The sequence below is a fragment of the Chlamydotis macqueenii genome, chromosome 16 (assembly GCF_036417535.1).
Source record: "Chlamydotis macqueenii isolate bChlMac1 chromosome 16, bChlMac1.mat, whole genome shotgun sequence".
Taxonomy (NCBI): domain Eukaryota; kingdom Metazoa; phylum Chordata; class Aves; order Otidiformes; family Otididae; genus Chlamydotis; species Chlamydotis macqueenii.
In genome coordinates this window covers 5,823,330-5,850,928 of record NC_141571.1, presented here as the reverse complement: position 1 = coordinate 5,850,928, position 27,599 = coordinate 5,823,330, and the positions used below count along the sequence as shown (strand labels likewise).

The 27,599-nt window shown below is 63.3% G+C and overlaps 1 protein-coding gene across 3 annotated transcripts; it reads right to left on the bottom strand.

Annotated features, from left to right (window-relative positions):
* Positions 1-1,377: 1,377 nt before the first annotated feature.
* Positions 1,378-27,599, bottom strand: SRC (SRC proto-oncogene, non-receptor tyrosine kinase). 3 transcript variants are annotated; one of them, XM_086760619.1, is made up of 14 exons: positions 27,408-27,599; positions 14,825-14,917; positions 10,940-11,189; positions 10,618-10,717; positions 10,170-10,187; positions 7,094-7,192; positions 6,307-6,410; positions 4,846-4,995; positions 4,402-4,557; positions 4,061-4,240; positions 3,904-3,980; positions 3,404-3,557; positions 3,064-3,195; positions 1,378-2,621 (listed from the first exon to the last, which is right to left on the bottom strand). In XM_086760619.1, the coding sequence occupies exons 3-14, from the start codon at positions 11,178-11,180 to the stop codon at positions 2,413-2,415; spliced, it is 1,620 nt and encodes a 539-aa protein (XP_086616745.1). In that variant the 5' UTR covers positions 11,181-11,189; positions 14,825-14,917; positions 27,408-27,599; the 3' UTR covers positions 1,378-2,412. The 3 variants fall into 3 exon arrangements, with proteins under 3 accessions (XP_086616745.1, XP_086616747.1, XP_086616746.1); XM_086760621.1 differs by lacking the exon at positions 10,170-10,187; XM_086760620.1 differs by lacking the exons at positions 14,825-14,917; positions 27,408-27,599 and adding an exon at positions 12,831-12,932.

The window sequence follows — 27,599 nt, the reverse complement described above, 5'->3', positions numbered from 1 at the left end:
CCGCTGGGTTAAGCCCCTTCCCATCCTGCTGCGCTCATGCGAGACCCTGAATGTGCTTGCTGACAATAAAAGGCCAAACCTTAACATGTGCTCTTGCCTTCTCTCTCTCCAGCTTTCAGATCAAATCTGGTTTCCTCACGTCACGGAGGTTTCTCCCGGCGATGAGGATTTTGTATGATGGAGGCAGAGCTACGGCACAGGCCACCCCTTGGACCGGCTGCCGCGAGACAGGGCTTCACCGATGGGGACACAGCAGCTGCCCATCCCAGGGATGCAGACGTGGAAAGAACCACAGCATCGAGGGCTGGAGAGTCCCTGCCCAAATGCAGAAAGGCAGGCACTGCAAATCTGCTAGGAAAGGGGGGAGAAAAGGCTCCGAGTCCAAAATGATTTTTTGAAAAAAAAAAAAATCCATTAAACCAGTAGCTCTTCTCCAAGCCAGGATCTCTCTGTGTCACTGAAGAGCCCATTCAAGCTGATTTTGAAGGTTTTACTCACTAAAAACGAGCCACCAACCATCCAAGCCAGCACTTGGTTCAGAAACAAGCGGCCGGGGAGCTGCAGGAGCGGGCGGGAGGCAGCAGCCTGCCTGGTCTCCGCTCTGGCAGGGGTCTGGATTTGGAAGGGAGTTTTGGCCACCACCGTGCCCACGCTCGGCTCCCACGGGACAGCGGCGCTGCGGCGGGGGCTGGCGAGAGGTGGTCAAGGTCTGCTGCCTGCAAGGAGGCCGTGCCGGAGGGAAACCCCATCCCGCGAGCCACGGGGAGGCAAAGAAAACCCACCGCCCGCGGACCGAGAGGTGGGCAAAGCCGCTGGCTCCCCTCCCTGGGTCCTTCCTACCGACACGTGCCGTGCCAGCACTCCTGCCCTGCCGCACCCCTGCCCCACAGCACCCTCCCCAGCCCCCACCCCACCCCTGGTCCAGGACAGCACCCAAAAAACCCTCAGGTCCTTCCATGCCCGGGACCCCAGAGGTGAGGGAGCGAAGCCTTGCGAGCCGCCATGGCGAAGGGTTTCCAGCTGGGTACAGACGTGGGAGTGGGGGAAACCAACACACGCAACTACGCCAACGTCCGGGAGGGCGCGGGGCCGCCGAGGGCTATGTACAAGCAGGCGCCGGGTGGGAGAGCGCAGGGGGTCAGCCCCGGGGGGTGTGCGTGGGGGCAACGCCGGGCACGGATGGCCACCCAGCGCTGAAACACGGCCGGGGCCGGCGGGGAGGGGAGGCTGCAAACGTCTCCTGTGCTTCCCGGGGCTCTCCTTTGGGATGGCAGCCCGGGCTCGGGGATGCTCCCGCTGCACCGGGACGCCAGCCTGGCCATTGAGACGCAAGGGGTGGGGGGAAGGCAGCTAAAAACGTACCGGGTGGACAAAAGCATCAGTGAAAGACGAGTATTTCCCCCAAAACGTTCCCACACCCCGAAGAGCTGCCCGCACCATGCACCCAAACACCACGGTGGCACCGGATTTGGTGGCAGGGCCGGGCCGGGGGACTCTGCGGGTGGGAAAGCTGGTGGTGGAGCTGGGGAGGGCGGCAGGGGGGCTGCGGAGCACTTCCCAGGGGGGCGGCTGGAAGACCAGGAGTGCTCGGTGGCAGGAAGCCCAGGCAGGGTGGCAGGGCTGGCCGCAGGCAGGGCGAGGGCTCTGCCAGCACCCCCCGTGCCGCTCCCAGGACTGACGGGACGGGTCCCTGGGGGGGCAGACGCGGCTGGAAGACTCAAACATGCACCCAGGTGCTCCCACGGGATGGTGACGGTCACCGGAGTCACAAGCAGCCACATTTCATGCTCCCGGTGCCCGCCGCAGCGAGGCCGGAGGGACGCCCCAGGCAGGGGGACCGCCAGCGTCCCACTGCCACCCCACGTTGGCACCACCGCCCCGGCACATCGCCCCACCCGAACCAGCCCGGGCTTGTGCCTTCCCCACGGCGAAATGTCTCTGCCAGCGCCCTCGGGAGAACCGGAGCCAAGGGAGGAATGGTGGTGAGGGCAAAGGGGCAGGGAAATTTGTGCTGATTTAGAAAGGGGGTGCAGGAGGCTGGGGCCATGTGTCCGAAGTGGGGTGATGCCGTCCCCCAGTTCCTCTGGGCTCACCCCAGAGCTGCTGTGGGGGGAAGGTGTCCCCAAAGCCAAGTCTCTCATCAGGAGATGCTCCACTCGCCCTCCCAAGCCGGCTCTGCCGGTGCCCGCAGGCTCCTCTCGCCAACAGGACAGCGCCGCTTCGTTAAACATGGGCCAGAAGTCTTAATGAGCGACGGGGGAACCCAGCACCTCCCCTGGCCGCATCTGGAGGCAATGCCCCATCCCGCTCCGGGGGCTGCTCCACAAAAACTGGCCCCTCGGCGGGCAGGCCAGCCCTCGGCGCCCCGCAGCGAGGACGGCAGCGTCCCTGGTGCCAGGAGGAGCTCCAGGTCTATAGGTTCTCGCCGGGCTGGTACTGGGGCTCTGTCGAGGTGAAGTAATCCTCCAGGAAAGCCTGCAGGTACTCGAAGGTGGGTCGCTCCTCCGGATCCTTCCGCCAGCACTGGCACATGAGGTCATGCAGGGACTCGGGGCACTCGGGCGGGCAGGGCATGCGGTATCCCCGCTCCACCTGGTCCAGCACCTCCCGGTTCACCATCCCTGCGTGCGGCCAGAGACACGGCACCGGGTGAGAGATGGGCCAGATCCTGCACTGCGCCTTTCCCAGAGGGGACACTGGGGGCATGGTGCTGGGAGAAGCCTTACAGGCAACCCCAGTGACTTGAGCCAGGGAAAGCGGGACCCTCATCCCCACAGCGCTTGTCCCTGCTCGGAGGGACCCTGCCACCTTGCTTGGGGACCCGAGTGGGACGGGGCGGCTGCGACCCTGCATCCTGGCCGGGCTCTGCAGGGTGGGGGCAGATCGCTGCTCCAAGCCCACCCTCCCTGCCCAAACCCCAGGAGAAACTTTGCATCAGTTTGCTGCTCTGCAAAGGCGGCTCTGGGAGCCGTGGAGTGCCAGGGGCAAGCGCCGGGCACGGGCAGCTGGCGTCAGGGCACCGCAACGGGGACGGGGCTCCTGGCAGCAGGTGCCAGCCCTCACCTGGGTACGGCACTCTGCCCTTGGTGGTCAGCTCGGTCAAGAGGATGCCGAAGGACCAGACGTCCGACTTGATGGTAAACCTGCCGTACAGAGCAGCTTCGGGGGCCGTCCACTTGATGGGGAACTTCGCACCTGCAGGGAGAGGCAGGGTGAGGGGCTGCTCCCGGCCCCGCGATGCCCGAGGGCACAAGGGCTGTGAGTGCCCCCAGGACCCCCGCGCAGCCAGTGCCCCATGCTGCCTGGAGATGCAACGCACGCCCCTGGGGACCAGGGACCGCGGAGCGGCCGTTGCTCTGGTGCCGCCTGCCCGGGCACGGTGCCGGCAGCCCCGGGCACGCACCTTGCCGAGCGGTGTACTCGTTGTCCTCGATGAGGCGCGCCAAGCCGAAGTCAGCCACTTTGCACACCAGGTTCTCCCCCACGAGGATGTTGGCTGCCCGGAGGTCCCGGTGGACGTAGTTCATCCTCTCCACGTAGGCCATGCCAGATGCGATCTGTGGGGACCAGCATGTGGGGCACTGAGGGGGGTGAGGTGACACGAGGGTCCCTGGGGAGCACCCAGCACCGCCGAGGGGAACGGCTCCGCAGCAGGATCCCAGCCGGGGTGCGGGAGCAGCTGGTTGCTCAAGAAAACCCACGCAGACGCAGGTTTGCTGGCCAGGGAGAGCCGGCAGCAATGGGAACAGGAAAAATGATCCCTGACTGCGGGGACAGTGGCACCCACTCAAGCCAGGCCGTGGAGCACCCCACCACCCGACAGCCATGGCAGCCTAGCGAGGTGCTGGGGCAGCCAGCGCCCTCGGAAGCGGATGCGGGAGGCCCGGGGATGCACAAACCCACCTGAGCCGCCATGTCCACAAGCTGAGGCAGCCGCAGGTACTTGCCCATCTCGCCCTTCAGGAAGTCCAGGAGGCTCCCTGTGAGGAAGACCATGGTCACGGCAATCTGGAGGAGCAGAGCCCCCCAGCTGCCCCCCCGGCATCCCTCCCGCGCTCACCCTTGCTCATGTACTCGGTGACGATGTAAATGGGCTCCTCCGAAACCACGGCGTAGAGCTGAACCAGCTTCTCATGCCGGAGCTTCTTCATGACCTGGGCTTCCTGCAGGAAGGCCTCTGGGGACATGGTGCCGGGCTTCAGCGTCTTGATGGCCACTCGGGTGGTGCCGTTCCAGGTCCCTGCGGCAGAGGACGCGCCACTCAGGACACGTTTACGGGGCAGGAGTCCGTGTCCCTCGCCTGCTCACCCACCCCACCACAGGCCCCGAGCACCTACAGATGGCTGGGGAGGGGACGCAGGTGGTGACACGGTGGGGACAGCGGCAGGGAGCGGTCCTTACCCATCCACACCTCTCCGAAACAGCCCTGTCCCAGCTTGACCTCCAGGCGCAGCGATTCCCGCGGGATCTCCCAGGCGTCCTTGGCGAGGCCTTGGGTCTGGGGCTTGGAGGTGGGGCAGACGTTGGTGAGACGGTGGCACAAGCCGTCGGCGTGTTCTAGCACAGGAGGGGACAGCACCAGGTGACACTTGGCCATTTAGGCACATGATGGTTTTACCCCACATCTTCCCTGCAAAACCCCTGGGGGACCCCTACCCAAACCCTCACCCTCTTCTCCAAAACCCAGGCAGCTCTTCACCAGGGTCCCCTCCCAACAGGTTTGGGGTCCCGCAGCCCCCCACTGGCTTCCCAGCAGCACCCGTCCTGCAGTGAGGGCAGTCGCAGCACCCAGGGTGTCCCCCAGACCCCAACGGGACCCCAAGGGGACCCCAAGGGGCTACCCACTGGAGTAATAGGCCACCAGCTGCTGCAGGCTGTTGAACTGGGTGCGGGAGGTGATGTAGAAGCCGCCGCTGTCCAGTTTGCGGATCTTGTAGTGCTTCACGTTCAGCCCCTTGGCGTTGTCGAAGTCGGAGACGGAGAGGCAGTAGGCACCTGCAGGCAGGACCGAGGGGCTGGGGGGAGATGCGCCGCAGACGGGGGCTCCCCATGGGGTCCCGCTGGCGGGCGGGCAAGGGGGAGCAGGGCTGGGCAGCCAAGAGCCAGGTCAGCATCCCCGCAGGACCAGGGATGTGCTAACGAGGGGCATCCCTGCCTTCAGCCCCCCAGCCTCTCTGGCACAGAGGAAGAGACCCCGCTGGGTTTGGGGGGGTTCCAGCGGGCAGGAGGGCAAGCAGCCCCCCGGGGCGCGTGGACGAGCCCAGCTCTGGCAGCAAAGGGAGGATGCTGAAGCAGGGGAGGGGAGCAGACGGGAGGCAGGCTGGGTGGAGCTGCTGACCCGCAACCCCGACATTTTGGCATCTCAGAGGGGAGCCAAGGGGCTGGCAGGCCCAACTCCCCACGCCACAAATCCCACTGCGAGCATCACTTTGGCCGCCTGTCCCTGCTCTGCCCACACAAGAACGACGCTGCGCTGCTGGGGCCACAAATACTGAACGGGAAGATCTGTGCCGCTGCTGCAGTGCAACGCTTCCGCCAGAATAAAATAAAGAGTGGCAAGCTCAGGGCATCAAAACAGAAGGGAACATTAAGGAGCTTTTCTGAAAGGTGCATTTGGAGCCAAACGAAACCACATTTCCAGGTAAGAAACAGGATCCTCAGGCAGCCGAACCACAAAGATCACAACTTGCACTTTCGGGAGGCACAAAACAAGCGTAAAGAGTTGTTCGACTCAAAAGAAGGACCTAAAAACTCATCACTGCCTCTGCCCGGTTGCCCAGGAAGCACATGTTCAAGATTTTGTCACTATACAAGGACCAGGGAAAAACAAAATTGTCTACTTGACAGGGTAAAAAAAAAAAAAAAAAAAAAAGGAAAAAACAGCATCCTGCCTGGTGGTCCTGCGGGGCCGGTGGGGCACCCGGCTCCCACCCTGCCGTGAGCCGAGCCTTCTCTTTGAAGGGCGACAGCCAGGCAGGCAGCGGTGGGAGAGACAGCTGCACCCCTCCAGCCCCGTGGGCTTGGTGGTGTAACGGCGCGTTGGGCACAGAGACGTCACCGGTGATTTAAGGGATGCGCCAGCATCTGCTCCCTGGGGACCGGCACCAGCAGGGAGACCCCAAGAGACTGCCTGTGCCGAGGGGCATCGCTCAGCGACCCTGAGCACTGGCTCCCGTCTCCCTCCCCATGTGCCTAAGCCGGGGGATCCGGGACCACGCAGAGTGACCAAGGGGAGCGGGGTCCCTGTGCAGATGCCCCCTGGCCCCAGGAGGGGGGCTCCCCAGGCTGCCCCCCATCCCCACTCACCTTTCGTGGTCTCGCTCTCCCGGACCAGGAAGGTCCCTCGGGGGTTTTCGGGGTTGAGCAGCAGCCGCTCGGACTCCCGGCGGGTGATCTTCCCAAAATACCACCTGCAAGAGCAAGGCAACAGCTCAGCACCCAGCACCTTCTCCATTGCCTCTCCAAGCAGCGGGCTCAGCCCCAGTCCCCCCCTGCTGCAGATTTTGGAGATCACGGGCTGTGTCTCCGGGCTTGGGCACCCCAGGGTGCCCTGTGCCCCCATACAGCCCGGGCTGGGCATCACCCTGCACCACAGACCACGAAATGCCTTCACTCCAAAAGCCTCCCCACATGAGGGGCTCCAGGCACCCCTGAAGCCCCCCTGAGCTCTTGCTGGAGGGGACGCCGTGCCACCAGTTGGGGACAGGCTGCAGGGATGTAGCTGGCACCTCCAGCTCTGGCATTTGCGGCCGGCTCTGCACATCTCCCCGTGCGATGCTCGCCTCCGCACTCAGCCCGATCTGTGCAGGCAGAGCCGGCGGCATCCTCGTGCGCGGACGCGTGTCCGTGCAGAAGAGTGAAAACCAGACCAAAAGCATCAGGCCCACCACAGCCCCTGGCACGCCACCGCTCATCCCTCCACCGCGCAAGCCAGACCTCCACGCTCTACGGGCTGGAAAACGTGTACGGGGTTTGCAAATGCGAAGGGGAAAAAATGAGAAAAAGGAAAAAACCCGGGGGCAGGGGGAGGGAGGAGCGCCCAGGGTGCGTTTGCTATCGCTCGTCTTTAAACTGTCTCAAAGATGGGAATTACTCTTCGGCCTGGATGGAGTCTGAGGGCGCGACATAGTTACTGGGGATGTAGCCCGTCTGTCCTGTAGTGAGGGAATGAGCCAGCCACCAGTCACCTTCCCTGCAAGAGAACCAAAACACACTCAGTGTGAAGCCAGGAGCCCCCCGGCCGGCCCCTCTCCTGCCCGCAGGCACCGGGGTCGGGGGGGTGAGCCAGCGCAGAGCCCCGCCGGGAAGGGGTGCAGCCCCCAGCCCCGCAGCCAGACCCCGGCCCGGAGGGCTCCTGCTGCCAGCCCCTGCCCCGTGGCTCCATTTGGGCAAGTTCTCGGGACTGGGGGCACCCATCCGCAAACGGGATGCTTTAAACTTCAACCGGGCAGGGCAGCCAGCGAGCCAAAATACCTACGGAGCCACTTGATGGGAACGGGGTCTGGCTGGAGGTGGAGGGGCACTGGGGATCCAAGGCAGCAGAGCAGCGGGGAGCGACAGGGAGGGAGGGGAAACGGGGAAAAGCGACAGAATGATGGCAGAGATTAAAAAAAAAGCACCAGGAAAACCCCAGAGAGTTTGTTAAACACAGGCTGCAGAAAAGCAACAGGACAAGGCTGAGGTTTGGGCAGGGGGTGGCCAGACCTGCCCTGCAGCGATGACCAGCCTGGATGCAGCGGGCTCCATCCAGCCGGTCACATCACCTGCAGCCCTGGGACGGGCACGGCCGCAGCCCCTGACCCGCAGGACGGCCCGCATGGAGCCACGCACACCCGCACGCCAGCCCCACACCCCCCAGCATGGCTCTGCCCTCCTGTTGTCCCCAAAACCCTGGGGCTGACCCTCCCGCCCCAGGCACGGTGGCCCCAAGCACGTCCCCAGGAGCTGGCAGGGCGCGGGAGCCTTCTCACTGCTCCATCCTCTGCCCCGCAGGGATGGGGCAGGAAAGGACAATAAATAGAGAAGAACAACGGGACAGCGGGAGACGGCTTCCCCTTCCCTGCGGAGAGCGGGGCTTCCTCCCACCACCTGCATCTTCTTGCTCCTCAAAGACGGAGTCACCTAATTTATCCTGACCACACGGGAAAACTGCAGATCCGTGGGAATGGCACTGCAAGGATGCGAGAACTTGGCAGGACAACCTCCACAAACACGTTACAGAAAAACCTTAATGACCTCAGGCAGCACTGCAGACCCACCAGACCACATCCAGACCCAGCCCTGACCCCTGCAGACGTGGAAACCTCCATCCTCGCTCCAGACACACCAGCAGCCTGTGACTTTTCCGTGTCCCGGTTAAACCAGCAATGCTTTGAAGCGGCAGGAGAAGCCGGACACGGCCCCGGGCTCCTTGCGCTGGTACCAGCGGGCCCAGGGAAAGCGTGGACCCTCACAGCATCTCCTCCCAAGCGCACAGCCAGGCTCTGCTGCCCTCCCAGAGCCCATCCCCAGCCTTGCAGCAGCCCCAGGTGGTATTTTGACTTCTCCCCGTCCCAGTACGTCTTGTGGCAGGTAGGTTGGGCTCCCCAGCCGGAGCTGCTGCCCCAGTCACCTTTACTGGGGTGGCTCCGAAAGGGACAGGAGGCTGGCTGGGCTCCTTTCCCACGGGACCGGAGAAAACATCTGCTTGAGAAATGCCCAGCTTTTGAACTTGTGGCTTTATTCCAGCTAGGGCTGCAAGACTGCAAGCTGGGAATTCGGCAAAAGCAAACTATTCCAAAAATGTCTCAGTGGGGAAAAAAATAATAATAATAATCATCATCAAAACAAAGCATTTCAACAATTCCCTGCACAGCCGTACCCAAAATACCCCACCACATCCCTGCTGGCTGCCAGCTGCCTGAGAGGAGACCTCCTCCTGCTGGAAATGGGACCACGAGAGCCTTTCTGCACCGGGGTGGATGGATTTGGCTGGTCCAGGAGGCTGAGGGTCACCACAGGCAGCCTGGGCTTTGCTGGGATGCAGGAGTAGGGAGGTGAGGGATGTGGGGGGCTTCTCCTCTCACCCTGCAGACATCCCACCCACGCAGCCGCAGCTGACACCAGGAAGGTCGGCAGCCGGATCCTGCGCCCTCCAGCCTGATGGGATACGTCGCCAAAAAAACCCCAGGGTGCCGCAGAGCCCATCGCACCCCGACCCTTCCCTCTCACTGAGCCTTTGACAAACAGCAGCAGAGGAAAAAAAGTATGGAAACCCCAGAAGTGACATAAGGCATGAGAAAAAACCCTCACACATGGCCCAATCTGGACCTCCAACGGGCAGAGCTCACTTTGTACCAGCCCAAACCAGGGCCCAAGCCTGGGCTAGTACACTGCTGAGGCTGTGAAAGCAAGAAGCACCAAAACTCCTAAATTCAGGCTCTTCCTGCAGTGTTGAAGCATATCCTGCACTTCATGGACTAAATGAATCACCGGTAATAAACAGCACGGAACAAGAACAAGCGTTTGTGCAACACTGCCCATCGCTGCAGGAGAAGTATCGCCCGCGGGACGTTCCCTCGTCTTTGCAAAGCTGTTTTGGGTGCCCAGGTCGGAAGGCAGCAGTGGAGGGGCCAGTGGGAGCTGCAGACCCCCAGGACCCCGTGGCCGGGGACGTGGGCTCTGCCAGCCGGGCTCCAGACCGCGTGTGCCATGTGTCAGGGCACACCACATGCGGATTCATGCTTAGGAGCATCTTCCAGCCACGCTGCCCTGCTGCCACCGGGATGGAGAGCAAGCAAGCGGGAGCCAGACCCCTAAGGAAGTGCTTGTGTCCCCTGAGCCACCCACAAAAAATAATTAAAAAAAATTTAACAATGCAGAAATAAATGCAAAAAAGGGCAGGAGGGAGCAGAGAGCCAACTGAAAAGGGACCGCAGAGGGGTGCCAGGTGCGGACAAGGAAAGCCAGTCGGGTTCAGAGCTCCTGGGTGCAGACAGCTCTGGATGGAGCAGTTCCCCGCTCTGCTCCAGTCGCTCAGGGAGGACAAACCCAAACGACCACAAAACCACGGGCAACTGTCTCCTCCCAGCCCCACTCCACCCAATTTCGCCCTAACGTGGGCAGCAGGTGGGCTTTTAGCATTTAAGATCGTTAGAACAGCAATAATAATAATAATCCACAATACACACCTGACGTCCACTTTTCTCCTAAACGACAGCGTGGCAGAGAGGAGAGAGAAAAGAGTCAAGAGAGAAGCTGAGGTCAGAGACACTGCGCAAGCACAGGGGAAAGCACCCGTGAAGCTGAGGAGATGTCCAGGCACGCGAGAGGGAGCTGAGCGCTGACGGGGACAGGGGACCGGCGGGGACGCAGCCCCACGTTGGAGGGCACGGACTGGCCAGCAAGCAGAGGAGTTGGCCTGATGACAAGGCTACAAGGCAATAGTGGCCAGCAACAGGGCCAGGAGGATGTGCGAGCAGGAGAACGATGGCCTCCAACACTGACGTCCTCGGACAAGTCACCGCATCCCAATTTGAGGGCCCATCCCGGGGGAGAGCTGGGCCCGGGGGCTCCGCAGGAGGGACAAAGGTGGCAGCTCACCCAGGTGGGCTGGGCTGCAGGGACAGGGACACTCACGTGTTGTTGACAATTTGCAGGCGCTCTCCTTTCTTGAAGGACAAGTCTGTTTCGGTCCGAGACTCGTAGTCGTAGAGGGCCACGAAGGTGGTGACTCCGCCTGCGACAGAGACCACTCAGGATGGGCACGGCCACCCTCGCCAGGGACCCTCCTCTCCCACCATCCTCCCACTGACCGACAAAACAGAGATCTGCTCCCCACTCCAGCTCAGAGTCCCTCAAAAGCAGGAGACCCCATCACCACAAGAAGAAGCTGGAACCAAGCCCCCCTAACACCCCACTGAGACCCTCCCCGCCCCGCCCCGCCACAGCCCACACTGACCAGCCAGCGCCCCGGCACGCTGCGGCGAGGTGACCGTGTCGGAGGTGTTGAAGCCTCCAAAGAGCTTGGATTCGGCCGCCATGGTCCCGAAGGAGCGGCTGGGGGTGCGGTGGGCGTCGGGAGCGGCCGCCTTGCTGGGCGTCTGCGAGGCCGGGTAGCCCCCGTGGTGGGCGTTGTCGGTGGGTTCCAGGCTGCGCCGGCGCTGGCTGGGGTCTTTGGGTTTGCTCTTGCTGCTCCCCATGGTCCCGGGCTGCAGGAGACAGACACATGCACGGGGCTTCTTTTATTATTGTTATTATTTAATTTATTATTATTAAGCTGCGTCCCATGGCTTGCGCGACGGACGCCTGCCCACTGGGATGCGAAAGAACCTCTGGAGCCCATTCAAGCATCACCCGCTGGGATGTCTGGCCATCCTGCCCTTGCCCTGGGACAGCATCGCCCCTCATTAACACCGAGCCACCTCCCGCCTGGCTGCAGCGGCCAGCGAAACGCCGGGAGCGGAGGGAAGGACGCTCAGCTGCGGGAGTGCGGAGTGAGGATGCCGAGCGCAGAGCCTGGACCGGTGCTCGGGAGCACGGCTGCTCCAGGACCAGGCATCCGCTGGGGGATGTAGCTCAGCATCCCGTACAGCCACGTTTCCTCCCACACAAGACTTTCTACCAGGGCACGGACAGGAGAAGACAAGACTCAGACAAATATTAACGAGTTTGGATTATTCTGACAGCAGCAATTTGAAGAGCCCATAGCTGCATCACTCTGCTTGCTCAGGATGGGAATTTAAATCCTGTGAAGTCCAAAACGTGCAGCAATCAGGATAAAAGTTTAAATCAGGAGCAGTTTCAGGCAGACAGCAGCTAAGGACCAAGGGATCTCTGTTTTATATATAGCCATGCCTTCCTTTCCACTCAAAATCACGCTCTATAAATACCTTCAAGGTAATGATATAAATGCAGAAAGGGAATTATTTGCAGTCTCCAAAGATGGCAAGATACCCAGCAGTGTCCTGAAGCTATGGAAGGAAATATTTAGGCTAGATCATGCATGGCAGGAGGGAAAAGGGAGGTGGAGACGACCAGGGAAGAGAATATCTCTGATAGGAAAAAACAAGCAGAGGAGGTGCAGACCGGGATGCAGCCAGCAGCCAGGCTCTGCCAACGGCTCAGCCTCACACAACAGATGGTTTTTCTACCCCAGCTTTTGAGAGAAGCTCAGGCTGAACCCCCACAAGTGGGGCCATTGCCACGGGGCAGCTCCAGCAGCCTGCACAGCCCCAGCACCGGTGGGGCAGAGCCCCCGGGCTCCGGCCGCGGGGAAGGTCAGGGGTGCCAGGCACCAGCTCTGCTCCCCTCCCAGCTCCCCCCTGACAATCAGGGCTAATTTCCCAAAAGACTCAACTTCCATCTACCCTTTTCCAGCTCCCAGAGGAGCAGCAGCATCCCCCATCCCGCTTCCATGCAGGTTTGCTTCAGCTGCAGCCAGCTTCAGACCCTGCCAGGCTTTGGGGATCTGAATAAACTGATTTTTTGGGCAAGGTATGGCTACGGCAGGGAGCAGAGCTGTCCTTCCTCCTACGCATGCAGGCGACGAGGAGGGACCGACGCCTCTACCAGCCACGGGCCGCAGCCCACGCATATCTGTGCCGGGCTTCGGGGGCCTGGGAGCGAAGGAAGGTCAAACACAAGCCTTGCACTTGCAAACCGTCACCACTGGCAGTCCAGAGGCCAGGGGGAGGGAGTCGGTCCCATAAATAAATGCACTTTCAAAAGCCTGCTGCAGAAGACACTAAAGCAGAACTGCAAGGGAAAGCAGGACCTCAGAAACCACGAGAAAAAGCCCCCGCTGCTACCAAAAGCGAAGCCCCCCGTCACCCAGCCAGCCTTTTGCTCACCTTCCCCCGGGGCTCCGGCACCGGCTGGTGCTCCCGGGACGGCAGCGGCGGCGCGGGGAGGGATGCGGGGGCACAGCGAGGCTGTGACCGCCCGGCTTGTGACTGCCCACGCGACCGTGAGCAAGGGGCGCAGCTGCTCAGAGTTTCCCCTGGAAGCAGCACTTCCCCAGGCAGGAAAACACCCCAGCCGGGGCGGCGGATTTAGCAGCACTTTGGGGACACAAACGTCCCCTGGGCGCTGCCAGCCTGGGTCGGCAACTGAGAAAAATCGGAGTGTAAACCAGTCGTCATGCCTGGAGATCAGCCAGGAGCAGGGCACGGAAAGGGGAGAGCGGACCCCCCGGGCACTTCCCCGATGTCCCCAGAGCAGGGGGTCCTGGCCTTCACACCCCTTCCCCGCGGGCACGGGATGCGCATCTTCCAGGAGTGTCCCGGCCAGGGACGCCGTGGACCGCTAGTTCGTCCCTCCTCGGCAGTGGTTTTGGGGAGGGAGAGCTCCCCAACGCTCATCCCAAACTCCCAGCTTGCGCGAGGGTGCTAACCCTCCCCAGCGAGGGCTTTGCTGGATCCGTGCTGGTCACCGGGACCGGCTGCTCTGATGGGGCCCAATCCAGCCACAGACGCTTTGGCTGCAGAAGCCAAAGACGGGAACGGAGGAGGAAGAGGAGGAGGAAGCACGAGCCTGCGGTCCCCTGGAGAAGGGGCTGCAGCGCGGTGAGCCCTGCTCCACGCTCTCCTGGGGCAAAAACCTTCGCACTCAAAGTTGCACAGTTGCTTCGATTTGGCTAGTGCAAGCCATAGGCTGGCAACCCCAAAACGTGCCCAGAGGCACTGGCAACCCCGCACCATCCCCAGTCTGAGCCAACGTGACCACGGCTTTGGCTCTGTGGCCACCATGGGGGGGGGGGATGTTCCCCACCTGCCCCCAGGGAGGAAGAGGGGGGCCTAAGAAATCTCCTGTCACCCCACATCCTGGCCACGGCAACTGGCAAGGAAAGGGTGCGGATTCTCCCGGGAGAACCAGGGGGTTGTGCAAGAGCCAGGCAGAGGAGTTATTAATGATGGCAGGAATGTGCTGTGCACTCGACGGGGGTGGGGAGAGGGGCCACACAGCAGCCCCTCCCCTGCACCGGGCAGAGCCGGTGACGAAATTTCACCCCCAGAGCCGAGGGGCAGAGAAGGATGTGGGTGAACCCACCGCCCGGCCGCGGCGGCTCCCAGCACACCCCAGCAGCATCGCTGGGAGCGAGCGTGGATGATGCTGCGGGACAGCACCGCATCGTCCAGACTGCAAAGAACACCCGTGGCCAGCACTACGCTGGATTTACGTCTAACGCAGGGAATTTCTGTGTGCAACCGGCTGCAGGCTTGCTCAGAGCCACCAGCACCCAGCCAGGGCAGCCTGGGCGACGCTCAGCAGCGTATTTCCCCGCTCCCATGCTTTTCCCAAACAACAGCGCTGGGTTTGGGTGGGGGGTGCTCAGCACCGCTCCCCATCCCGGCCGGCGCATTGGCTTTCGGCAGAGCTTCCCCCTCCCAAGGTTTGCACGGCGGCGGCGGTGGGCTGGAGCGCGGCCAGCATTCCTGGCGCTCGGCTCCGGCTGATGCGAGGCGGCGTCGGGAGGCAGCTTTCCTGCGGCGGGGATTAGCACCCCGGGCACGTCGCAGCCTGCAGGAACTCCCCTGCTTTCCGTTCCGGGGGGTCAGCGCGCCGGCGGCAAATTGCAAACCACCGCGGTGACGAGTTGCGAGGCCTCGGGGCCGGCCGTGCTGCCGGGAGCACCGGGGGCTGGGAAAGCTGAAGCGAGGGCTCTGCCCTTCTCTCCTGCACCCAGCACCCTACCCACCCACCGATGCTCAAGGGCCAAATCCGGCCGTTGCAGAGCACCCAGCACCCCAGATCTGAGCCCCCCTGAAGGGTTTCCCTTCTCTTGAGTGGGTTCATCCAGCAAAGCAGCCTGGTCCCCCTTCCCAGCCCATCGGAGATGCCTTACCAGCGCTCTCTGGCTACAGCCTCGCCGCGGGGTGGGGAGATGCCGCCGGTGAAGTCAGCTCAGCTCCGAAATCAGCTCAGCTCCCACCGCAGCCTGTGAGACAGAAGGGACGTCAGCACCCGCGGTCGTCCCCGCACCCCGCCGCCCTCTCCCCCCCGCACCACGGTCCGGCGCCCAGGGCTGCCGCTGCCTTCCTCCTCCTCCTCCTCCTCCTCCTCGCCATCCCTCCAGCGCGAGGCTGGCAGCGCACACCCGCTCGCTCTGATCTCTCATGTGTGAAGAGGGGACGATTCTCTGCTCCACTTCATCAAACCCACCCGGGGACGAGAGAGGAGGCGGCTGGAGCCGCCCCGAGCGATGTCCCGGGGCAAGAGGGGAGCGCAGGCACCCCCAGCCTGCTGAGGGATTTTTCGGGGGAGAAGCGAAGCTGGTTCCTCCGGACACACAAGTGTTTCCAGCTCTGTCACTCCATCTCCAGACGGCCAGGACCGGTGGCAGGGAGGGTCGGCCACCAACCGGGGACCTTGTCCCCAGGGATGAGAGTCACCTCCATCCCCAGCAGCACAGACTGGTGCCACGGCACGAACCACGCACGAGACCCAGGAGCACCTTGTGCTGCTGGAGCCCCGGCGCAGCCAGAAAAGCACATTTTAGCTGAATTTTTCAAAAAAGGACAGTTTCCTGTCACAAGACGGGGGGACGCTTGTCAGCAGCACTGGCTCAGGGCAGAGCTCTGGGCACTTGCCTGCCTGGCACAGAGGGGGTGCAGCCCCCGTGGCACCCCCAGCAGCATCCCAGCGGGCTCCTGTCTTGCTCCGAGGCTGGAGCCCGGGTTTCACATCTCATCCAGGAGGAACATCCCAGACGGATGGGGACAGGGCAGGCAGGTTTTTGCTGCGCTGCCATCCAGCCCCGCCGGGAGCAAGCCTGGCAGAGAGACCAGCCAGCGAGGCACGGCGAGGGGAGGGCTCGCACAGAGACAGCAGCAAAGGAGAAAGGGCTGCTGCTCCCCGAGCACCGCCGGCACCCACCGCAGCCCCCTGCCGTGCCCCGACCCACTCAGCACATGCGTGACCCACATCACGTCGTGCCGCCCCATGGCATGCACGCCAGGATTGTTACGTGTCAACCAGTGCGTGGAAAGCACCTCGGCGGGGACGGCGTCACGCCAGGCAGCCGCCCCGCGTCCCTCTCGCTGGGTGGGCGCGGGGGGCAGCGGCTGCCAGGCAGGGATGCGCCACGCCGCGCGTTTATTTTGCTGGCCTCCCCCTACCCCCTCGCTAATAAATTTTGTCGCTATTTTTAGTGCGTTTGATTAGGATAATAAGCAGCAGCTGATTGACAGCTCTTTAAGACTTTGAATGGTTTGTAATTTGTACTTGACTAATATTCGCCAGCAATAATTGCACAGCAGGATGGAAGGTGGGGGAAGCTGCAGTCTCAACTCCGGGCTGCAGCACATACAAATAAGGCTGTGCCGCGTACGCACGTGGTGCCCGCGTCCCTCCCGCCCGTGCACGCTCTGCCACTTGGGCTCCCGGGCACATGCTGCGAGGCCATGGCCGTGTCGAGAGAAAACGGGACCAAAAAAGCCACCGGGAAAACCCAAATACGCCTCAGCCTGGGGTCAGCCGTGCGCCACGAGGTGCAAGGGGAAGGGACAGGTCCCCGCGTGGCGGCCAGGCACATGGATGCACGGCATCCCTCAGGCACCCAGGTTGGGGTATCCGGTGGCTGGAAGCGGCTGCTCCGGCAGCGGCCTGGCACAGTCCTGCTCTCCGGCTGCCATCCCAGCTGGCACATCGCTGGCATGGCCACGGCTGGGCTTGGGCACTCTCCAGCACTGCCGTCCCCGTGCGCTGCTGGGTTCTGCATTTGGGGTCTTCCTGGCCCCCAGGTCCCCCTCAGCAGCGGCTGGGCTGAGCCGCAGCCGGAGGGGACGATGCCAGGGCTGAGCCCAGCCAAACACCCTGCCCGGGGCAGAGGCCGCGGCAGGAGGCCACCCTCACCCCCTCCTCTCCAAAAGCAATTAAAAATGAAGCACACTCAGCTGCACAACTCAGCTCAGATCAGATCACGGCACACGAGACAGCAGCCTCCCCGTCCTCCCCCGCCGGCGCTGGAAATGCCGCCTGACCTGCCCAGCATCCCCGCTCCTCTGACACCCGCATCTCCGGGGATTCTCCCTCCAGAAAATGAACCGGCAAGCTGGGACGCAGGGAAAGGTTCAGTCCTCTGCCCTACCTCCCGACAGCCGAGATGCTCTTGGAAAGACAACAGCGTTGTGGACCGCTGCTCTCTGGCAAGTCCCGCTCCGGCTGTTTTCCACCCGGATCGCTCAAGGATGCAATGGCCGTGGCAACGCCAGGCTGATAGCGGGGCTGGCGGCGGAGAGGGAAGCGATCTTATCTTCTGCTCAAAGACACGAACAAAAGACACTGATTGGGAGCAGACAAAACACAGCAGCACGGCTTCTGCGAGGCAGAAGCAGAAACCTTGAGAAATGCCGCGACAGGCTGGGGCCCCACGCCAGACACCGAGCCGCAGGGAGGGAGACATCTCCGGCAAAACAGGCTCCGGCCTTGGGGCTGCTGAGGAGCCGGCTGGATGCCGGGCGGCACCCCCAGCAGATGGGATGGGGTGGGTGCTGGGGGAGAGGTGGGCGAGGGGCCGAGGACACCAGCACCCAGCTGCTGCCGCAGGGAGCTGAGCCGCATCCCCGGCTCGCGGAGCCCGGGTGAGATTAATAACGGCGACTGTCTCACGCCAGACTGAAAAATGAAGCGTGCGGGACGGCGGGCGAGACAAAGCAGCCTCGCGGCGCCCAGCCCACGGCAGCAGGCACTGGGGATGGGAAGGAGCAGGGAGCGGCGACCCCAAACCCACCTTGACCCGCTCCACCCCCGTTGGCGTACAACCGACCCCCTCCCAGCAAGACGGGGCCCCGGGAGCGGAGACAGCCGGGGTAGAGCCGGACAAACACAAGCCACCTACGAGGTGTGCCACTGAAAACACAGACCCCGGGGCGGAGACGGGCAGGTCCCTCGTGTCCCCCTGCGCCGGCAGCACAAAGAGACCATGGCAGCCCAGACAGCGGGGTCAGTGCCGCGGCTCGGCGCCACGGGGAGACGGCAGCCGCCGCGCCGGGGGTGATGAGTTGCTGCTCGCTTGGCGCTGCCATCACCACGGCGAGGGTGGGACCCCAACAGCCAGCACCCTGGCACCCCTCCCTGCATCGACCCCGCTCCCTGCCCGCATTTTGGTAGGAAATGCAGCCCCGGAGACGCCCGCGCAGCTGTTTCCCCCTCGGTCCCAGGGGATGCTACTGAAGCTTTGCCTTTTCCCATCGCAAGCATCGCGGCTGGGGGCCATTTCTGGGGAAAGCCTCGCTGCCCCGGCTCAGCCCACCATCCCCTGCCACCCGAATACGGCAGGTCACCGCGCCCACCATGGAAAAAGTGATTCCTGTACCCCATCCCATGCCACTGGGCTTTGCTTGGCACAAGAGGGGGAGCACAGAGGCACGTCTCTGCCATGCTGGGACCAGGCTGGTGGCAACGAGTCCCACGGGCCAGTAAAAAAGGGGGAGCTGCTCCCCCCGCCCCACAAACCAGGGTTTGATGCTGCAGATCCTCTCCCTGTCTGACTGACGCCGCGAAGGCACACTTGGGCCGTGCCTCCAGCCCTTCTCTGCAAGGACGTTCGTTTCTCACCTGCACTGATTCCTAAAAGTAGAGGAGAGATGCGGAGAGGCTCACTTCATCTCTCGGCTCAAATTCAGGGACCAGGGCAGCCACTTCAAGGGGTAGGTGCCCCCGATGCCCACCCAGGACCCCCAACTTTGCCCAGAGTCCACATGGTGAAAGCACCCCAGCCCTCCCCTGGCTCCTCAAAGCTGATGGGAAACTCTCCCAGATGAAAGGGATCGCTGGTGGACGAGAGGGGAGGGCAGCACGGCTGCTGCGCGAGCTCCCCACATATGTAAGTGCCAGCCCCTCCCATCCGACCCCGTCAACTCCCGTTAAATTTAAAACCTTCTTAATTAAAGCTCCACAGCCCAAGCTAGCGGGGGGCAGTGGGTCACGAAAGGGCAAAGGATAATTAAATCAACCGTCCAAATTCACCTTTCCCTAGCATGGGGGAGAGTCACGGCCAGGAGCGATGCAAAATGCCTCCGAAAAGACATGTCAAAACAGGGAGCTTATAAGACCAAACCAAACCGAGCGCCCGGTGTTAAGCCTTTTTCTCCCTCAAGGGATGGGAGAAGGGAAGGTGGCCACTGCCATGCCTCACATCCCCATCACCGCGCTGCAGCTGGCCTGGGTACCGACGGGGCCACGTCACGGGCCATGCGGATGCCCCCCCACCGCGGGGCTGGCACCAGGGCTCTGGGAGCTGGCACTCAAAGCTTCCTCCGAGACCGCAGGTTTTTAATGTCCATCGCTGAGCAGGGTGGGTGGAGGGCTCCGAGGGAGCTGGCAGCCACTTTTCCTGACCAGCGTGCCACCAAGCGATGCTCGCGGGAGCTCCTGGCACCGCTCCCTGGCATCACACGCAGAGCCGCGCTGCGAGGTGGGCGCTCGGGGCTGCAGCCCCTTGCATGGGGCTGCACAGGGAGCTGCTGCTACGCTGACAGCCAGCAGTGCCCCATCACCCCTTCCCACCCTCATACAGCAACAAACACCCCAAAAACCAGAGGTCCCGCAGCTCCACCAGCTCCCTCCCCGCATCCAAAGGAGACCCCCGGGGTACAGGGGGCTGCTAGGGAACAAGCACACGGATCCTGCGAACCCAGCCCGAGAGGAAAGGGGAGCACCTCACTTCCCGGCCAGCACTGCCAGGGCAGCCGGGCAATTCCAGATGGAAAAATAAGCTGCTTCACCGCAAGGCTGGTCCCGCACAGGAACAGGGGCTGGAGAGGCGGTGGGATTTCCAGCAGGAGATGCTCAAAGCCGTGCAGGCGCTCTGCAGCCCGGTGCTGCTTTGGGTTGGAGCAGGGATGCCAACCGGTGCCTCCCAGCCCGACTCAGCCTGCGCTTCCAGCATCCCCAGTGGGACACCAGCCAACGCCAGGAATTGCCCAACCAGCTCCAGCAAACGCTTTCCAAAGGCACACCAAGCCTTTGCCCTGCGTTAACCCGAAGCTGGCTTCTTGCAGACAGGTGATGAGGGCAATGCTCTCCTTCTGCCAAATCCAGGAGAAGGAAACAGAAAGGAAATGTTTCCAAGAGCGGGAGTGCCCGCGGTGCTGGGAAGCACCGATGTCGAGCCGGGGCGGCACTAGGAGCCAGAGCTCCCGGCCACTAGAGCCACGGGGCGATGCTTCCCCAAAACAGCCCTCTAGCTCAGCACGGGGTGTTCAGTGCCCCCCAAAATGTACGCTTTTAATATTAGCCCCCAGGCAGGCTGGCATCCATGGGCTCCCAGCATCCGCCACCTAATTCTCCAGTTTCCCATCACATCAACGCTGTTCCCGTTCTCCTCCAGGCAAAGCACCAGGATGAGGGACCAGCCCGGCTGGAGGGGGTGATGGAGACACGGTGACAAAAGCTGGCCTCCCGAGGAGGAGGGAGGATTTCTGTTCCCCATTTCTGCAGTGCCTCTCCCAGCGCAGCCAGTCTTGGGCTCCAGGAAATGGAGTTTGCTTCTGCTTTCTGGGAGAGGACATCTGCCCCGGGTGCTCCCCGTGCACCGGCTCCTGGGGAAGGGGCAGGCAGAAGCGAGAGGCTGATGTGACCCATGAGTGGCTCAGATTCACCCTTTGGGTGCTGCCACAGGCCCGTGCCCCGGCTGGAGGGATGCTGCACCCAAAACCACCGCAGCGACTTCACCCCGGCGCAAGGACGGCAGTGCAGGCAGGCAGCAAACCTCCAGGGCAGGGGGAGGAAGGGGAGCAAGGAAGACGCAGGAGGCAGAAAAGCTCCAGATCCGAGCAAGTTACAACCACCCCTGGCCACGCTGGCGTCACTGCTAAAACATTTGCACTCTCGGAGAAACCAGCCCATCCAGTCCAGTGAGGACAGGAGCTCCCCCGGGCTCCAGCGTCCCTCCGGCACGGGGCCACGGCCCTGACCGCCCTGCAAAGGGGTCCTGCAGGACCCCCACAGCACGAACCCTCCCGACATGGCATAGGAACTGAAACACTGGCTGGTAGAAAAGGGAAAATGCAGGGAGGGTCTTGCACCCTCAACACAAGCCCCATGGGGCCGGGCATCGCCCTGCTCCCGGCCGGGAGCTGCGGGGACTTGGCAGGACACGTGCTGGGGTTCGCTGCAATGCGGGGTAAGGAGGGGAAGCCGAGCAGAGGGCAAGGATCTTCCATCACCAATTTCTGACACTTCCCACTTTGCAGACCCCTGAAGAGTTCCAAACGAACAAGAAAGATCCCACACAGCAAATGTATGCTGATTATCGGCTTAATTTCCCGGTTTACTCTGGGGCTCTGGGGCATCTGCTTGACACAAGCCACATGCTCCAGGGAACTGCGGAGCCACCAGCCCTAACGCACCCACGTAGGGTGGCTGAGGGTCAAGGCTGGGCGATGGGACCACGAGGATCAGCCTCCAGCGACGCACACTCAACCCCTGCTTTCACCTCCGTGGTCGCGGACAGGACCAGGAGCAGCACCCGCAGCAGCGGGCACAGCCCCGGACCACGGCTCTGGTCTTGGCGCCATCAGACCGCACGCCGAGGCACGGCCGGGGAGCCCGGACTTCGCCGGTGGCAGAGCCCTGGGAGATGCTGGTCCCCACAGCCACTCCCATCTGCACCACCAAAACAAAGCAACTTGCTCAGGATGCGGCAGAGGAAGCGACCGGGGAGGGTCTTGAGGGGCAAACGGAGATCAGCCAGCCCCAAAACAGCATTTCCACACCCAAAAAGCCGCAGCAGATGCTCCAGCCCCTCCTGGGATGAGCAGGATACCGAAAGGTGCAGCCTCAGACACTGCTCGCTACAAACAGCCCGAGCGGATGAAAAACAAAGGAAAACGCTGAGCTGGTGTCCTTTGTCCCTGCCTGCTCCTGGAGGGGAGAGCCGGGCTCCCCACACCTCCCGGCCCCGCGCCGCTCGCGGGGAGCAGAGATGGGCTACGGGCGAGGCGGACGGGACCTGCCCCGTGCTGCCGACGCCGGCCAGCGGCGTGGGACGAGCTGCACGCAGAGCTGGGACCCTGCTGTGGCATCTCTCCGGCCCTGGCTCTTCCCACCCAAAATAACCATCCCCAGCTGGTGCTGCCCCCTCCCTGCCCTCAGGCAGGGCCTCCCGGGGACAGGATGATCGGATGAAGGGGTGATGGTAACCGGCACCCTGAGCCTTTCCACCCCACACGCTTCCAAACTCAACTATCCGGGATGGAGGAGCACAAAACCCATCCTGGTCACACCCTTCCTCATCCCACGGCACCCTCCCTGCTCACCGTGCTCCCCAGGAGCCGTGCCGAGGCTCCCCGATCCCTTCCCCGGCACAGCGGGGCCCTGCCAACGCTCTGCCAACGGGCCGGGAAAGGAAAGAGCCCGGCCGAGCGGGAAGCGACTCCGACAGCCTTTTCGTGTTGTTGGTATTTTTTTTTGCAGAAGTCATCAAGCGCACACTTCCGTCCCGGGAGCATCCAGACCCCAGGCTGGCACCGCCCGACCCCGCTGCACCGTGAAACCACTGCGCCGCAAGGGCTGGTTTCGGCCGGGGAAGTCGGCGCCCAGCTGGGCCGCAGGCTGGGGGAGGAAGCCCTCGAAAACGCCGTCTGCGAGGCTGCGGCCGAGCAGGTGAGGAAGGCGGCTGCGCGTCCCGGAGATCACGTTGTATTTGCCCTGCCCGAGGGAGAGCTTTGCCCGCAGGGTGGGCACGGCGCGGGCCCCCCTGAAGGAGGGGCAGGAGAGGGGGAAACTGAGGCACGCGCTCGGTGTGAAGCCTCTGACGGCAGTTTCCCAGGCGCTCCCGGGGGAAACTGAGGCAGGCGATGCTCCTTGGGCAAGCAAGGTGGAGCAGTGAAACCCAGAAACTCCATCCCCAAATTCCTGCTAGTGGTGCCTCCGGGCAAGATATTTTTAGGATCACTGACTTGACCACCACGTTGCCCCCAAATCGGGGCACGGCGTTGGAAGAGGGACGCTGCGCGGGACGGGGGCACGTGACTCAGGACCGGCTGGACTCATTAACCTCACCCATGGTGGAACAGGCAACGCAGCAGCGAGCTTTTACCCTCGTTTCCCAGGTTTTTGGTGGCTGAGAGTGCCAGACGCGCCGGGAGCAGCCTTGCCGGGTGGAAGCTGGTTTTGCAGCACAGAGTCAGGTTTTCCTCCGTCCGTCCAGCCCTAATGCAGCGGGCTCCGGGCCAGCCGAAACCTCACGGTCACGGGAGCGAGACCGCAACAGGTCAAGCGTAGGACAGGGCTGGGAAACGCGGGGCCGGCCTCCGAGACTGGCAGCGTGGGGAAGGAAGCACCACGGGGAAGGAAGCACCACGCAGCCCGAGTCACAGGCGTCCCTGTGTCACGCGTGGGCGGAGGCGCTGGCCCAGCAAAGCTGGCTTGCCCTTGCCCTTCACCGCGGCCCCCAAAGCCGTCCCGGGGCACAGCGCCCGGCACGCCTTGCCCAAACCTCCGCCAGCTCCCCAGCTGCGACGCAAAGCCAGGCTCGCTACGCACGTGCCTCATTTCTTCTGTTTTTCCCTTAAAAACCCGCACGGTTCTCTTCCCCTGATTCCTCCAGACGAGCCCACCGATCCCGCACGCCAGCCTACGGATATTTCAGCTGCCGCGTCTCCACCGAGACCACCTGGAACCAAGGGGCTCGGGCAGATTTCTTTAAGGTCCGAATTCAAATCGACACCCACGTCCCCCTCATCCGGCAGCCCCGCCAGCCCCCAGCCCTCCCGAACACCTCCGCGCTCGGCAGTGAGGGCGGCCAGGAGATCCGTAGCCCGGAGGGAAGTTCAGCGCAAGGCGCGGATTTGCAGGTCCCGGTTCCTGGCCCAGGTTCAAACCACATTTGTTCCTGAAATCTGTTTCAGGGCTGCATTTTCAAAGCACGCGTGTGCAGAGGCATGTGCAAAGCGGCACCGGCTCCCGCGGCGGCAGACGCCGAGGTCGCCTGTGCCAACGTGGGGCCGAACGGGGGGGCTGGGTGCACTGACGCAGCCGCGCGCAGACAATTCATTATTTTATTTTTTTTCCCTCCTAAGCGCACAATATACTGGACCACCTCACAGCTTGCCCGTTTAAAAGGTGAGGGACCGAAGGCATTCTGATTTTTTCGGAGGCCCGCTTTAAAACCGCCCCGTGACACACTGCACATTTTTTGCTGATGGGCGGAAACTGCAGGACGCGGCGAGCCCCGAGGGAGCTGGTCCACACCACCCGCAGCCACGGGCCCCGGACTGGAAACAGCAACAACTCGCGCTCCCGGCCCAGGCGTGGCCGTGCAAGGACGGTTATTTCCATCCCGAGGTCCGAGCTGCTCTCGGGGCAGCGGATGAAAGGGATCTCTCCCGCCTGGAGCGGCACGGCCGGTGCGAGCCGAGCCCGTTTCCCGCGGCCCATGGGATGCGGCGCTGGACACGTCTCCGGGCGGGCTGCGGGGCGAGATGCGGAGCGCTGCGGAAGTGAGCTCGGCTGGGAAATTGTTCCGAGAGATAAAGGAACAAGTTGGAAACCGAGCTGCAAAATAGACAGTACAGGAAACAATAGCACTTCAGATAGGCTTTCCACTTTCCCCCAGCCACGCCAAGAGCACAGCGCTCTGCGCCAGTGATGCTCGGGGCTCTTCCCCCGCCTCAGACATGCTGGGAGGAGGCGCAGGCTCTTCGCTCGCTCCTACCTTTTCTCTTTCAAGATGTTACAGGCGCTTGCTGGTCGTTAAAACGAGACGGCCCAGCCCAAGTCCTTCAGGTCTCACTAGGGAACACTTTCAGCCCTGTGATGATCCCGGCACCAGCGGCAGGGAGAGGCAGACGGGATTTCAGGGGCACGGGAGCCCCATGATCCGTCCCCTCCTCACCGCGGTGACCCCGGTGAAACGGCACTTCTCCCCGGGAGCTGTGCACACTGCTAAAGGCCATTCCCACCTCAGGACCGCCAACGTCCCCTCCATCCCACCAAGGCAGCAGGGCCCCTGCGCAGGTCAGTCACCACAAACCACAGCTCTTTTCCTCGTCTCGCCCCCCAGCTCCCCAGCCCAGTGCTGGGACGGCCCTTTCGGCCTCCCCGGGGTACCTCCGTGATTTTCCATCACTGGGGTACGAAGTCATGAAAGGGCAGAGCTATCGCTAGGGCATCTCCATCACACAGGGAGCACTGCAAGGCCACTAACGATTGAGACAGGGAACACTGGACTTCCCTTAGCTGCTCCTGCGCCAGCCCATAAATAACCCCATCCCCCCAAAAAAACCATCCGGCTGCGTTTCGGCAGAACCACCGAGGAGAGGTGTTTGGAGGAGCCTCTGCTCAGCTGCTCCCGGGTCAAAGCTTGGAACCGGGAACTGACCCTCGATCTTTCAAGCAAAGGTGCCCTTCTCTGACTGGCTAATGATTACAGAGACGCGGCTCCCCGGGCGGCCAGCGCACCGGCCTCATCTCTGAGACGCCAAACGGCCAAGCTTTCGCTATGGGCCGGATCCTGAGCCAGCACGAAGCGGCGCAGAACGGCTGGCTTAGCACCAGGCAGCCCAGGATCAGCCTCTCCGGCTGCAGAGGTGTTGGGAGCAGCCCCACAGTGGAGCTAACAGAAAATACATTGCTTTAAAGTGCAGGATCGCTGATGTCTCCCCATCAATCCTTGCGCCTCCTCAGAGAGCCCTGAGAGCCCCTCGCCCTTGTTCGACCAACACGTGGTGCATGGGGGGCCCGGGCACGTGCTGAGGGGGGGGTCTCCAAGCCTGGCTTCCCACCAGAAGACCTTGGGAGAGGTCTGCCGTGACTCGGTTCTCCCACCCAGTCACCGCTGGCAGCGGATATCTCCTCGGCTGTGAGGAGAGCAACAAAGCCCTCCAGCTCCCTCCTGCCGTACACCTCAGCCGGGAAGGAGGAAGGAAAATCAAGTCTTTTGTTGCCACCTTCCTGCAGCTCAGTTTGCATATGGCACTGCTGGGTACGTGCTGTCCTGTCCCTGTCCCCGCTGCCTCCCAGGCAGGAGCTCGCCCCAGGAACCCCCCCCGGCTCTGCACCCTCCTCCACCGCCAGCTCCTAACGCCATGGGGCGGTGGGACCTGTCCTGGGGGGCTCCCCCAGCTCCACTGAGCAGCCACATCACGGCCCTTCCTTAGCATCGCGAGGACAGCGAGCACACGCAGGGTGGCACAACCCACCCCTGTCACCTACGACCTTTACCGACCCACTGCTGCCCCACGGCACTGGGAGCAGGACCAGGACTGGGTGGGGGATCGCAGTCACCTCCCGGCCCCAAGCCTGGGGGGCTGCGCTCTGGGCACACTGCAGCCGCGGTGGCCGGGGTGGGGAAGGGCCAGGGGAAGGCGTGCGCTGCGCGGGGCCAGCAAAATGCGGGGAGATGCGGCAGATCCCCGTTCATTTCCAGCATGTCTCACAGCAGGCTGCGCAGCCCCCCGAGACGATGCTGGGCACCAGACAGAAGTGCGCAAAGGTCAGTGATGCGAGACGCCAGCCCCCATCCCCAGCACGCACAGCCGTGTGCAGTGGGCCCCCTCCCTGCAAGCTGCCCCCTGCACCCGTCCCAAACAGCACTGGGACGCAGCACGGCCTGCCCGAGCTCCTGCACGGGTCCCCGCGCAGCGAGCAGGGATAAAAACCCACCCAGACCCCAGCGTGGCTCAGGGCAAAACCCACAATGCTCTTCTACGGTGGTGACAGGGACGGTGGGGACATGCCAGTGCCACCCCTCGCAGCCACGCACGGGGGTTGGATCGCCCAGGCTGCGACGGGGGAACCTCCCGGCTGGGTGAAGCCTTTAATGGGGCAACCCGGGGGCTCTGCGGCCCCCCAGCAGCCAGCCCCGGCGAGGGGGGCAGCGAGGAGCCTGGCCAGACACGGCTCTCTGGGCCCACCCGGGCTGGACATGAGCCCCAAAATCACCGGTGAGCAAAGACAACAAGGGAAGTGGATCAGGAGACATCAAAGCGGCGGGGGGGGGGGCGATGAATATTTCATGTCCTGGCCTACATACAGCCCGGCTCTCCCCGCCCTGCGCTCTCGGGGGTCTCCCGTAGCCCCTGATCACAACAAAGGGGAGTTGCAGGCAGGCGGTGCCGGACCCTCAACATCCCGGGCTGGGCCCACAGCCGGACCAGCGGCATCCCCAGCCGGACCCACAACTGACCCACCCCACCACGTGCATCCGCCGCTGGACCCACAGCCGCCCCACCGAAACCCGTCGCCAGACCGCCAGCATCCCTGTCCGGACCCATAGCCAGCTCACTGGACTGCCGGCATCCCCCACTGCCGGACCCACAGCTGCCCCACTCGGGGCATCCTCGCCCCACAGCCACCTTGCCAAACTGTCAGCATCCCCGACCGGACCCACAACCACGCTCAACCCGGGCATCTCACGGGTGGACCCCGGGCATCCCCCGCCGGCCCCGCAGCCGGCCCCACAGCCGCCGCCGCCCGCTCACCTCCGCTTGCCTCCAGCGCTCGGCTCCGGCTTTGTCTCCGCGCCGGGGGCGCGGCCGCCGCCCGCCGCCCCCCGCCGCCGCCGCCGCCGCTGCCGCTCTCTGTACCCGCACCGGGGCCGGGCCGGACCGAGCCGAACCGGTCCGGGCGCTCAGGGCTGCGCCGCCGGCAGCGGCATCGCTCAGCGCCGCGGA

What these genes read in the sequence shown, in the direction of transcription:
- SRC (XM_086760619.1), bottom strand. Translation starts at nt 11,180, where the DNA reads ATGGGGAGCAGCAAGAGCAAACCCAAAGACCCCAGCCAGCGCCGGCGC. An exon ending in GCGTGCCGGGGCGCTGGCTG is followed by an intron (nt 10,718 to 10,939) that starts GTCAGTGTGGGC and finishes TCTCTGTCGCAG; the next exon opens with GCGGAGTCACCACCTTCGTG. An exon ending in GACTCCATCCAGGCCGAAGA is followed by an intron (nt 6,411 to 7,093) that starts GTAATTCCCATC and finishes TTGCTCTTGCAG; the next exon opens with GTGGTATTTTGGGAAGATCA.